This window comes from Mesoplodon densirostris, chromosome 14, assembly GCF_025265405.1.
Source record: "Mesoplodon densirostris isolate mMesDen1 chromosome 14, mMesDen1 primary haplotype, whole genome shotgun sequence".
Lineage (NCBI taxonomy): Eukaryota > Metazoa > Chordata > Mammalia > Artiodactyla > Ziphiidae > Mesoplodon > Mesoplodon densirostris.
In genome coordinates, this window is record NC_082674.1 from 2,460,459 (window position 1) to 2,473,094 (window position 12,636).

Consider the following 12,636-nt stretch of genomic DNA (forward strand, 5'->3'; position numbering starts at 1 on the left):
GGAGAAAACTTTCCTAACGTTGGATTTGATTCCAATATTTCAATCTATAAAAAAAGAAAAAAGTTGGGTAAGTGGGACTTCAACGAAACTCAAAACTTTCGCTCTGCAGAGACGCTGTTAAAAGGATGAAAAGAGAAGATAAAAACTGGGAGAAAATATTTGCAAATTACACAGCTGGCCAAGGACTTTTATCCAAAATATATAAAGAACGTTCTAAATGTATTGGACTTAAACACAATAATTAACAATCGATGTAACTTTAAAAACGGGCTCCACCAAAGAAGACACACGGGTAGATGGTGAGTTAAGTGCGCGGAAAGCCGTTCCGCATCATTGCAGGGAAGCACAAGTGACAGCACCCTGTGCCCGTGGGCGGCTGAGAAAGCCGAGCGCCCGTCTGCCCCTCGGAACGAAAAACGCCGCGGCCCCTCGGGAAGCAGTGCAGCAGTTTCCTCCCATAGAACCCAGTGCTCACACTCGTCAGCGCTGACCCTGAGGCAGGGGCTGCAAACTTTTTTGTCAAGGGTCGAACGGAAAAGATTTTAGGCGCTGAGGTTGCCTGGCCACTGCTGCACGTGTGCCGAAGCACTTGAGTAAGGGCAGTGCTGCGTGCCAATAAAACTTTATTGACAAAAACAGGTGGTGGCAGGGATTTGGCCCCCATGACCTCAGGCTATAGTTTGCCAACGCCTGCCCTGGAAAATGAAAACTTCTGTTTACACAGACACCCACACACAAATTTACAGCAGCTGACAGGGCTTCCAGCAGGACTGCAGACCCCACGTGAGCCCAGAGCTTTGCCTCGGTCGCTGCGGGGCTGGAGCATCTAGCACGGCGCCTGGCACACAGGAGGCGCTCAACAAACACCTGTTTGTTGAGGACTTTCACTAGAGCTGTTTTGCACTCCTCACAAATGCAGGTCTTCCCTGGAAGCAGAAATGCCGAAGGGCCTTAAACACCACCAGCCCCTGCCGGCCCCTCCACCACAGCCCCGTCTGCCCTCCGTTCACCCACGGTCCCCACTCTGCCCATGAACTCTGACCCCTGAAAAGAAGAAACAAAACCCAGATGTGCCTCTCCGGGCTCACAGCGCAGCTAGAAACCACCACACAGACACTCCGGGGACGACAGATGGCTTCAGCATTTAGAACGAGTCCATTCTTAGGCTGAAGCCCGTTGTGAAAAAAGGAGTACGCCTGACAGCCATCTCGGTACAGACACGACACCTGGGCAGGTGAGGCCACGCCCAGAACAGACCCCTGGACCCACGGGAGGAGGAATAGGCAAGAGTCCCGTGCTCAGAGTTTTAGGATCACCTGACAACGTGGGGTTTCAACGGGTAAGCGTGCTGGGTGACCCGGGAACACGCGCGTGACCTCCAGGCGATGAGGATGCCATCGGAGCAAAGGAGCAGGACCCAGTGGGGCACCATGCCTGGGGATGGCGCCCAAGGCCGGCAGGAGACCCCTGGTCACTGACAGCGCCAGGGCTCCCCCAGGCCAGGCCCGAGCACAGGTAGGTCAAGCCCAGGACGAAGCATGGGAGGCCCATCTGCCTTTTTTTCTGGACCAGCACGCAGAAAATGAACAGAGACCAGGTGATGGGGCCATACCGGGGGCAGAGCTCCTGAAGAAAGAGCTGGAGCCCGTGGAGTGTGGCCCTGCTCCTTTTATTTCTTTTTTAATCTTGAGAGAAAGATGAGTCAACATTATGGAAGCAAATTACAGTGAGACTCCTGACACCCTTAAAAGTGAGAAGAGGAAGTGGGCAGCAACCAGGCAGAGGCCAGCCTGCAGAGCCGCAGCTCGGTCTGGGGACGGTGTTTCTGCTTCCATCAAGGGGAGACTTCAGGTGTCAGTGGTCGGCTGGCAGACGCTCTGTCATTATTCACAGGTGCTCGCATCAGGGGAGAGTGATGCTGGTTCTCCCAGACGGGGCTCCGCCTGGAAAGCCAACGCCTGCCACGCGGCTGCCCGTGGCTGGGAACCTGCCCAAGGACGGCCTGGCGGGTCAGAGCAGTATGTGGTACTTCAGCGCCCGGGGTACCCTGTTGATGACCAGCCTCCCGTCATAGCTCAGGGAGGCAAAGAGCCAGGGGTCGGCCGAGGACCAGTCCACGGCGTACACGCTGTCCTCGTGCTCCTCATAGGTGGCGATGACGCTGTCCTGGGGAGGCTCCTGGCTCCTAGAAGGCACCAGAGACACGCGTGCGTGAGTGAGGCGGGCGCCCTGCCCGGCGGTGGCAGCGGGCCTGGTCTTCTCACCTGAGTGATCGGGCGGTCCCCAGGAGCCAAGGGGGTCAACGGGGGCGCCCCTGCAGGAGCCCAGAGCCATCCCGTCCCCAGCTGTGGGCCCTCGGGGCTCATGGGGGGCCCCCTACCGCCTAACACCTCCCTCCGCAGCTCTGCAGCAGGACGTGCTCGGGCTCGGGGGACGGGGGCTGGGGAACGTTCATGGGGCTAAGTGGACAACGGCCAAAGCTCCTGTGACATCTGCCAGAGGGACCTGGGGACCAGCCGGCACAGCCCCGTGGGGTGGGCGTGGGGAGCCCTGCTCAGGACGAGGGTGAGGGGCTGGAAGGCCGGCAGACCCTGGCCTGGGCTGTGACACCTCCCGGCACCCCATTCACATGGGAGTCGCTCGCCCCTTCCCTGGGATGCCTGTCCGGGTGGTGCTCACGTGCACGGCCCTGTGTGGGAGCACGCGGAGCCGGGCTGCCCGCCCGGGCCTCCAAAGTCATAGGCCTGCCACGCGCCGGGCTGCTTCTCCACCCGGCAGGGCCTCCTCAGCACTTTCCTCCCCATTTCGTGACTCTCTCTACCCGAGGAGCTCTCAGCAATCTGGGACTCTTCCCAAGAGACAGCCCGCCCCACGTGCCCCCTGGCTCGGACCCTCACGCATCCCACGGCCCGACCCTCCCAGGAAGCCAACCTGCGGTGGCCGAGTGCCCGGGTACAAACGCCGCATACAAGTCCTCAGGGGACTCCCATTCTCCTGAACTCACTAAGACATGGAACCAACCCCAGGAGCAGGCCTGCGGGACACCGCGGAGGCACCTCACGCCAGTGCCGCTGCCCGGCACGCCTGCATGCCACATGCGCCTTCCTTCCTACTGCGCTTCTCTGAAGCTGGCCGTGTGCAGGCAGGACCCCTGGATTAACACACGGGGCCAACAAAGGGGCCACCAACTCTGTCCCTGGTACAGACGGGGCTCGGATGCCTGCTTGGCCATGAGAAGAGAGGACAATAGAAAACACCCAAGCCCTGCACGTGGCAGGTCGCCAGACTGAAGCCGCTGCAACTGTATCTAAATACTGAGTTTGAATAGAAAAATGATTGTGTTTGTCTCAAGAGAGACAATCGGTAGACTGCCACCAGCCAGCTTCTCCCACAGGAATTTTAGGATCATCTCAGGTGGGCAGAGGAAGAAATCAGACAGCAGAACAGTGTGAAGAGTCTCCCACAGAACGACAAACCCTCTCGTATTTCAGGGCTCAGACCACTCAGCTCGACAGGGTTTTATTCCAGAACCTCCTCCCCTGGAGGCGGGAGACTCGACTCCACGGTAGTGTCTGAATCACAACAGGAAGCAGCCGCCGCACACGAAGGTGCATCTACTCCAGGAACAAGACGTGTCTCCTTTACACCCACGTTGCTGACAAAGGACACGGGCTCACCCCGCCGCTGCTGCCCTGGACCAGGCGGCCCTGTGTGAGCCCCGAACCCCAGGACCCCACAAGTCTCGGGGTGCGACCCCACTGTGAAGAGAGAGCCCCTGAGCAGAGCAATCAGGATTGGAAAGAGTTTGGAGAATACTCAGCCGAGACGGTGAGGCTGCGGGAACAGGCAGCGAGGTTTCCCGCACGGCGCCCAGCATCTCGGGGGAAGCAGTGCGGGGGGGCCAGGCCGGGTCTGGGCCCGAGGTCCCCGCCTTGACACCTGCCAGTGAGGGTGGCCAGTCCACGACCCGATCCAGGATGGCACGGCCAGGAGGGATGCCCGCCACTGCCTCTCCCACAGGGTGTCACGAGGGCCGGCGGACGTCGCTTCTCACTACCCAGGGCTGCAGACGGGCCACGGTCCTCACAGCCTTACGTGTGATGCTCAGTAAGAACGTGGACAGACACGCGTTTCAGAGGCCACAGCGGACGGCGCGGCTGCCCTACCGGACTCCATGGCCCGTAGCCCCTCGCCTGCAGGCAGACACACCGGACACCAGCGGCAGGGACCAAGCCACACTGCACACCAAGCCACGCCCACAGCCACGCCCACACACCGAGGGCCGCCGCACCAGAGCGCTCACCTCTCCTCCTGCTCGCTCAGGTCGTCGTCGTCCACCAGGTGGCCGAAGGGCTCAGAGGAGATGGACACCATGTTGGAAAGGATGACCCTGCTGTCACTGCTGCCCGTGAGGATGAGCTGGTCGTGCGAGTGGTTGTAGCGGACGCCCCACACCCTGTGGGAGGACAGGGAGGCTGGGTCCCACCCGCTTGTCTGTCGCTGGGTGGCTCCCAGCAGGGGCAGGCGCGTGGCACGGCTCTGAAACCTTCTGGATCCCGACTAACAGAGACCAAATGGCAGCACGGACCCCAGGGGGGAGGTTTACTGCTCGGGAGCCACACAGGCTTTCCAGAATTCTAAAGGTAAAAGCTGCCCAAGAAGCAAAATACGGACTAGAGAGAACCTGTGACATAGGTCGCACCCCAGGGCAGCCTCCCAATGGCTGTTCTCTGGCCGGGTCACTAGGCCCAGGAGCTTGTGAGCTGGGCGGCCCGCCGGCAGACCCAGGGGACAGCAGAGAACCGGACTGCCACTCGGGGCCAGGGGACGGAGCTCCTCCCCAGACCGCAGGAATTACGGCCACTCACTGAAACTGTCCAAACCATACTCCAGCATTCAGGTGGTAAATACACACACACACACAGATATGCACATGCACACAAGTGCACACACAAGCATACACACCCATACGTATGCACAAAGAAGCGTACATACACACACCAGTACACACGAACATGCACACATACACAAGCACACACATGGAGACAAACACACAAGCGCACACACACTCATACACACAAGCATGTACACACAACATGCTTTATTTGAATAAAAACTGGCTCATACTATGCACGATTTTCTATGACTTGATCTCTTTCACTTAGCAAAAAGTAGCCAGCACATGGTATATACATAAAAACAACGTCTCAGGGAGAATGGCCAGTCTTGGGCGCTCTGCGTGTCCCTGCACACAGCCATCCCTCACTCCCCGCTGTAGTGACGCCACTGGACAGACTTAACCAATCCCCTGCTGCCAGGCACTGGGCAGTTCCCAGCCACTGTGCACAATGCCACGTGTACATCTGTGCACGTTCATTTTTGCCTATTTGAACCGGCACTATTTCAAGAGAAAAAGAATCGAGTGTTTTTCTTCTTTTCCTATGTTTACGAAGCACAAACATTCAGATTTGGAATTAGTGTTTCTTTAGGAAAAATAAAACGGGGTTGATTGAATGATTCACAGCAGCACAAACTAAGCTGGTTTGTGCCTTTCCAAACGGTGAAGTAATTAGCAAAATAAATTGCCTAAGCCCCTCCCCCAAGCGGCCCGCGAACGCACCAGTGGGAGTGCTCCTCCAGCGTCTTGACGGGCTCGGTGACGTTGCGGGTGTCCCAGAACTTCACCCTGCAGTCGTCCCCGCAGCTGGCCAGGTAGTACTGCTTGTTGGGGTTGAAGTCCAGGTCCCGCACCAGCTGGCCGTGTGCGCTCTCAATGCAGTAGATTTGGCTGTGCAGGGGCGGAGGGGGGTGGGCACAGGTAAGAGGTGAGACGAGGGAAGCCAGTGAATGCCCCCTGCACCTTCTCCCGGACCCCATCCAGCGCAGGATCCAGGCGGGGCGCTCCTGTGTGCAGGCCACGCCTGCGACCCTGCAGAAGGGTGGCTGGTTGGCGGCACTCAAAGGTGTGACCTGGAATCTTGAGGATGAGAGCGATCCGGAGGGATGAGACTGCCACGGAGAAGCAGAGACAGACTCCGGACAGAAAGGCTGACCAACGTCTGGAAGGACGCAGTGAGACGGGAGAAGGAAAAGGGAGGGGCTGGGAAGTGGAATACAGCGCTGTTGGTGTCGGGAGATGGAGACAGAGAAAAGGCAGGAAAGGCTGGGAAAGCTATAGAAACACCGAAGGAAACAGTGCTCGTCACGGCTGGGCCTGTGCCTCATCCTCGCACACGACCCGGGTGCCGACACTGGGCGGGGACGGGCGCGGGGGCCGAATCGGCCACACCGCTGTTCAGAGCTCACGCATGCCCGTACATGTGTGTGCTTGCACGTATGTACACAATGCACAAGCATGCACACACCAGCCATACACACATGCACACGCATGGGTACCTGTGCCCACACATGCACGTGTACACACCCACACATGGGTGCACCAGTGTGCACAGAGGTGCAGGCACACATGTACGCACAGACCTAACTGAAGCCTCGCCATCCACCTCCTGGCTGCTCCTTGCAGGGTGTGGAATCAGAATATTCCATCTCCTACAGCGACCCCCTCTGATATCACAAATGCAAACCAGAGGTGCAGGTCACCTGAGGCAGGACAGTGGCTTCAGACAAAGAGCTTGTGTCCCAGCAGGATGGACAGGGGCCCCCGCCAGGCCCACAGTCGGCCCCGCGAGACACCCCGTCCACTCTGCCCTCTCCACTCCCTCCCTCGGCTGTGACTTCACCTCTCCTGCAAACACTGGACCTCGTGCTCTGCACGGCTCCCATTGGGACTGCTCCCGTAACCAGCTCCCTCGCCTGGCACCAAGGCCTCCACAGTCCCATCTCACGCCAGATGACCTCAGTCCTTTTCATCTTTTCTTCCATGTTGGGTTTTCTGGCCCCAAAAACCACTTTTAAATCTTGAACCGGTGTTTACATCCTGAACCTTCCCAATAGCCGAATATTTTTTACTAAAACAAGATACCTGAACCTTAAGATCTTCCGAGTGAAACAGGGAAATGAATAAAATTCAGCCCGGTGAGGTCCTAGGGGCCTGGGGGGAGTCACACAGGCAGAGTATCGACTCAGGCTTTCCTGGGGCTCTGGGGGCGGCGATCTGAACACAAAAGCACAATGCGTTCCAGAAGCAGCACTGAAAGCACCAACACCCAGGCCGTTTGCAAAAGAGACGCGACGCCAAGGAGAAGAGCCCCCGGTCGCCTGCTGCCCGTCCCCCCAGGGGCAGCAGGGCACTGCCTCCCAGGGCCCCTCCTGCCCCCTGGCTTTGGGGTCTGTAATGTCAGTCTTCAAGGTTCTCGTCTAGAGACAGACATCTTCACATCCTTCAAAGAACAATGAAAACGGGAAAAGATAGCTGCAGGCCCTGGAGGAATGGATTCCAGTCCCGACATCCAAGCCCACAGCTTTCAGCTTCTGACAGGAAACCCAACAAACCCCCCCACACACGGCACAGACACACACACACACACACACACACGTCGAATACTGATTACCCCCTGCGCTTTCAGAGGGGCCGTGGACCTAGATTTAAAGCTGGGCCCCCGCCCTCGAAGGCAACACGAGCTATTTCACGACATCCTTCTTTGCAGCTTAGTGATAAATTACGGTGTGCTGAGGGGATAAACTGTATCTTAAAAAAGACTGCAGGGCCCTGTTGCCATGACAACAGTGTGCACACCACCACTCCTTCACCGTCAACGCCACACCTGGCACAGAAAAGCGGCTCTCCTGTGTCCCATTAGAAGCACTAGCTGTGTGTGTAATGACTTAAAGGACAAACTACGGTCACCCCATGGGTGTGCATCTCGAAGGTGCAGAGATGGCCGAGCTCCACACGCTTAACCAGGGGACGGCAGCCCTCACCTTGTGGTTGCTGACCATGGAGACCAAGAGTCTGTGGTCACCACCTCAGGCCTGAGCTGCTACAAAAGCCCGACCTTGATCTCCACCGGAGACCTCGGCTGCCGCCGAAGGGCACCCACAGGAACAAGACCACCGGGGCGGGGCGCGGACCCCCAGCACGGGTGCACTCAAGATGGGGCGGAGAAAGAGGACGAGGCATACGACTTCCCACAAAACCGAGGCCAACACAGACAAGCCACATGGCCTCAGCACACGAGCCCTGGTGGATGGACGTGGCGGGGCAGACAGGGGAGGGGCCTTCGGGGCGTGTCCCGGGCCCGGGCCGTCACTGACCTCATGGTCCGCGTGTCCCACCCTCGGACGGCCGTGTCGTTCGCCGTGGCCACCTGGGTGCAGTTGTGATGCGGGCTCCACCGCCCCGTCGTGAACCTCAGCTGTCCCTTCCCTTCCAGGGACGCCGAGCTGGCCAGCTGCACATTGGGTGATGTTTTCAAAGGAAGAAGAAAAGACAAGGAATTTGAACTCTTTTCAGAGCATTTAAGAGGATATCTTGTACAGGCTATCATTGAAGATAATTACTGAAAATAATTAGGAAGCTCTGTCTTTGTTTCCTTCCCTTAGAAGGTAAGAATGTTTGAACCTTATTTGGAAAAAAAATATATAAAACTGAACGCAGCAAAAAATAGAAGGCACGTTAATAGAGCCTCTATTAGACAGGACTTGCCAGTGTGGGATTAGGGAGAATCTGCTCGAATCTGAAGACAACACGCAGCAGCTCCAACATCTGGCTTCCTCCAAAAACAAGGCCGAGGCCCGCCGGTCCGCACGGCCGAGCCCAGGTGGAGGACAAATGGCTGCGACCCACCCAGACGTGTGCTCAGACGCGGGCCGTCCCCTCCCTGCCGCGAGGATCTCGGCGTCCGTTACTCGGGGGTTAACTAAACCCCAACAGGTAACGGACAGCGGAGACCCTCGAGACCACCAGCACAGTCGAGGCCAGGCCCTGGAGCGAGCCTGGGAGAAGGGCCCCCTCCGTCCCCGACCCCGCTGCCCCACCGGCCCTCCCACTTGCCACCTGCGATCTTATGCACAAAGGCCTATCACGCGGGGGCGTCTGAAGGCAGGAGGGCTCTGGGCTCGTCTGTAGTCCTCGGGTCACTTGACCCTCCGTGATTCACTTCACTTTACCCTGAACACCAGCCTCGCCCTGCGGACACCCTGAAAGGGACCCGGGCACGGCCGCGGCAGCACTGGACAGAGGCCCGAGGGTGTCATCGGGCCCCAGACTTGGCCCCGGCCGGGGTGGGCACACGGAGTGGGCGGTCAGTGCGAGGAGATCGACCAGAAACCTGGGGAAAACACCCGGTTTCCTCTCCAGAGAGCCTGGCCCAATTAAGAAGCCTGACGGCGGGCACGTCTTTAAAAACGACTTCCGAGTGAGAGCCCCACTTACTCTAGTGCTCACTGCAGCAGAGGTCGCCCAGCCAGGATACGCTGACCAGCCGGCAGCGGCAGCTCGCCTCTCTCTCTTCTGGACAGTTTCGTGTCTCAACCTGCCCCAGAAAAATCCTTCTCCCAAAAACCCATTTTCCTGCCTCACTGATTCAGCAAATCACGTGGATGATGGGCCTCGTGCCCGCCCATCTCGGCCGCTGAAGTCCTCGCGGGCGCACACGCCCCCCTCCCGGGGACTGAAGCGCTAGAGCTGACGGGAGGAAGGAGGACGGGTGTCCGTGCCCGTGAGCGCGGGGGGGGGGGGGGGGGGGACGGGAGGGACACGTCACATCTCTAAGGAGACACGCAGGCGGCTCCTGTGCCGTCCCGGGTTCACGGGGAGCCCTGCTGGGTGTCCGCCCGGCTCCTGGGCCCCAGCCCTGCCCTCCCCTGCCCCACCCCCTGCCCACAGACCAACAAGGCAGCGGGGGAGAGAGCCCGTCACCCTGGAAAAGCGGGGGCTCTTGTTTTATAAGACCCCAGTTAAAATACCTGTTCTGCCATTACAGACCGAGCACCACTTGTTAATCTCCTTTCCACAAAAGTTAAAGGGTTAGTCTGGTCTGGGCGAGACGTGTGTTGTGTTAGTGTCGGGGGGACCCCACCAGGCACGGCGGCGACGGAATGAAACAGGGGTGCCCACCCGCACCTCAAGGAGGAAGTGCCCGCACTCTGGGCACTCCCAGGGCTCACATTCAAGCTGCCAGGGAGGCTCCGGGGAGCAGCCATTACCCAAGACAGGCCCCAGGGTGCCTGGAGTGGGGAGAAGGGCCAGGGAGAGCGGCCGAGGGTGGAGGAGAGCAGCTCCCGAGCCGGCAGCTCAGCGGGGGAAGCGGGGCCTCCCGCCGGGGGGACACACCCCGGAAGCTCCCGGTGGCCACGCAGAGCCGCACCCAGCAGCGCCCCGCCCGTGGAGCATGCCCGGTGGCGGGCGCAGAACTGAGCCTGGCCGAGGGCAGCGCTGCGGGGCGAGAAGAGCCAGAGGCCAGGCGAGACGTCAGGAAGGACAGAGTGGCTGAGGGACAGAAAGCGGGCCGCCGGCCAGCGGGGCCTGGGTGCTCCCATGGGACCTGGCAACACCCGCTGCCCAGGCCGCGGCTCAGGCCACCTGGGCAGAACCGGGCCTGAGCTAGCTTGGCGGAGGGGGCCACGTCGAGGACCCAAACCCAGGGCCGTCCCAATGCCTCCCCTCCAGGCCAGCACCCTCATGGCCACCCACGAAGCGTCCGCGCCCGACACCCCACGAGCAGGCCCCACGGGGGACCCCACTGATCCTCAGACTCACCCCCAATCTCCTGGAGGACGCTGACTGGCTCAGACGGGTGGGGAGCCCGCCAGGAGGGGTCAGCAAGGGCCAAGGGGCTGGGGGCAGCAGAGGGGCTGCTCCTCTGATGACTGGCAGTGGTCCCTCCCCTTTTCCCCTGCATCAGGGGCCACGGCTTCTCCTTCTCTCATCATCTGAGCAGCGGAGGCAAGTCAGCCCAGGAGCAGGGGTGCCGTCGCCTTCAGGGGCACATGGGGGGCACAGAGCACGGATAGGTCACAGGGAGGAGGCCCGGTCCCCAGGCAGGACGCAGAAGGGACCACATGGTGTGGCCACCGCAAAGCCATGGAGGAGAAAGGGATGGTGGCAGGAGCCTCACGATGCAGGACCTGGACTCCCAGCCACAAGGGACGGCCAGTGAGAGCCGGTGTGGGCAGAGGGCATCTCGGCCTGCCCGCAGCAGTGACAGGCACAGCCTCCTGAAGAGGACGGCGGCACGGAGCCCCATACCCTGAAACGGGCCTAAAACACGAGCATCAGACACACAGGGTGAGCTTTTCCACACTGGGCTTCGGCTTTTCCGACTGTGGCTGGACGTTTAACATCCACGTTGACAGCACCAACCAAGAAACAGTTTTATGGCCTCTCCTTTAGGGAAAAAAAAACCAGCCAAAAGAAACATGTACAGGTGCCATTTCAGTTTTCTGAAGACTAGTTAAGTAAGATCAACAATCAGGTACATAAAACGGTTGGGTATACAACTCAGCCATAAAAGAGAGAAATTCTGCCTTTTGCAGCAACATGGATGGGCTTGGGGGGTATCATGCAGACAGAGAAAGACAAATACTGCATGATATCACTTATATGTGGAATCTAAAAAATACAGCAAACTAGTGACTATAACAAAAAAGAAGCAGACCCACAGGTATAGAGAACAAACTAGGGTTCCCAGTGGGGGGGAAGGGGAACGACAATGTAGGAGGACTAAGAGGTACAGACTGCTGTGTATAACATTAAGCTACAAGGATGTAGTGTACAACACAGGGAGTATAGCCAATATTTTATAATAACTATAAATGGAGTATAACCTTTAAAAATTGTGAATCACTACAACGTAAACCAGCTATACTTAAATAAAGACAGGTTCAGTATATTTTCTAACTAATCAACATTCAGTGTTCTAATTAATTTTCTATCAAACACGTGGATTCATTATCAAACTCTTCAGAAGCATAAACACATAAGGTCCTATCATCAGAAGACAGGCACCATAAACTCAGCAAAGTGAATTCTTGAAGAGGCTGGTGTGAGAAGCACCATGAAGTGTGCCAAGCGGGGAAGATCCGTAACAGTGCGTGAAGCACCCAGGTCGAATCCTAACAAGCGACGCTGCCAGCAAAGCTCTTTGCACTTGCTCTGCTCTGACTCCATCAGGGCTCCAGCAGAAGTTAAATCAGCAAAACTTAACAAGCACTGTCTGCTTCCAAAACCCACACTGAGGAACAGCCCGCGAGGAACCCAGGCCCTGGGTCCAACCGCATCCTGCGGCAAACGCGTCCGTGAGCTCGGGAGCAGGTCCTCCCGGTAGAGCCCTCGGATGAGACGCCAGCCCCACGGACACCTGGCCTGTGGCCTCACGAGAGACTTGAGGTTGCAGACTCTTGACTGTCCCCCAGGAACCACGTGATGGCCGTGCTGGGCAGCGGGAAGCGCTAACTGGGTGGTCATTTGTTAGGAAGCACAGATAACTGATAAGGTGTTAACCTGAGGCAGGGGAGACTCCGAGTGAACTCAGCAGCCGAGAGACGGCCCCTGCCCCGGCCCCTACTTCACAGAGAGGGGAGGTGTCTCGCCCTGGGCCACACAGCCGCAGTGCAGAACAGGACCAGCTCCAGTTCCAGCTCCACTGCACACTCTAGTGCAGGAAACACCAGGGCGACGAAACGCCATGCCCACAGGTGCCGAGACGTCTTCAAGGTAGATTTTAATGAAAACCT

At 58.4% G+C, this 12,636-nt stretch overlaps 1 protein-coding gene across 4 annotated transcripts in view; it reads right to left on the reverse strand.

Annotated features, from left to right (window-relative positions):
* Nucleotides 1–1,653: 1,653 nt before the first annotated feature.
* EIPR1 (EARP complex and GARP complex interacting protein 1) overlaps nt 1,654–12,636 on the reverse strand; it is an 88,044-nt gene continuing 77,061 nt past the window's right edge. For all 4 annotated transcript variants that reach the window (XM_060117640.1, XM_060117639.1, XM_060117641.1 and 1 more), the window contains 4 exons: nt 8,215–8,351; nt 5,621–5,788; nt 4,304–4,456; nt 1,654–2,185 (listed from right to left, as the gene is read on the reverse strand). In XM_060117640.1, the coding sequence (XP_059973623.1) occupies nt 2,011–2,185; nt 4,304–4,456; nt 5,621–5,788; nt 8,215–8,351 (633 nt within the window). In that variant the 3' untranslated portion in view covers nt 1,654–2,010. The remainder of the gene's footprint in view (nt 2,186–4,303; nt 4,457–5,620; nt 5,789–8,214; nt 8,352–12,636) is intronic.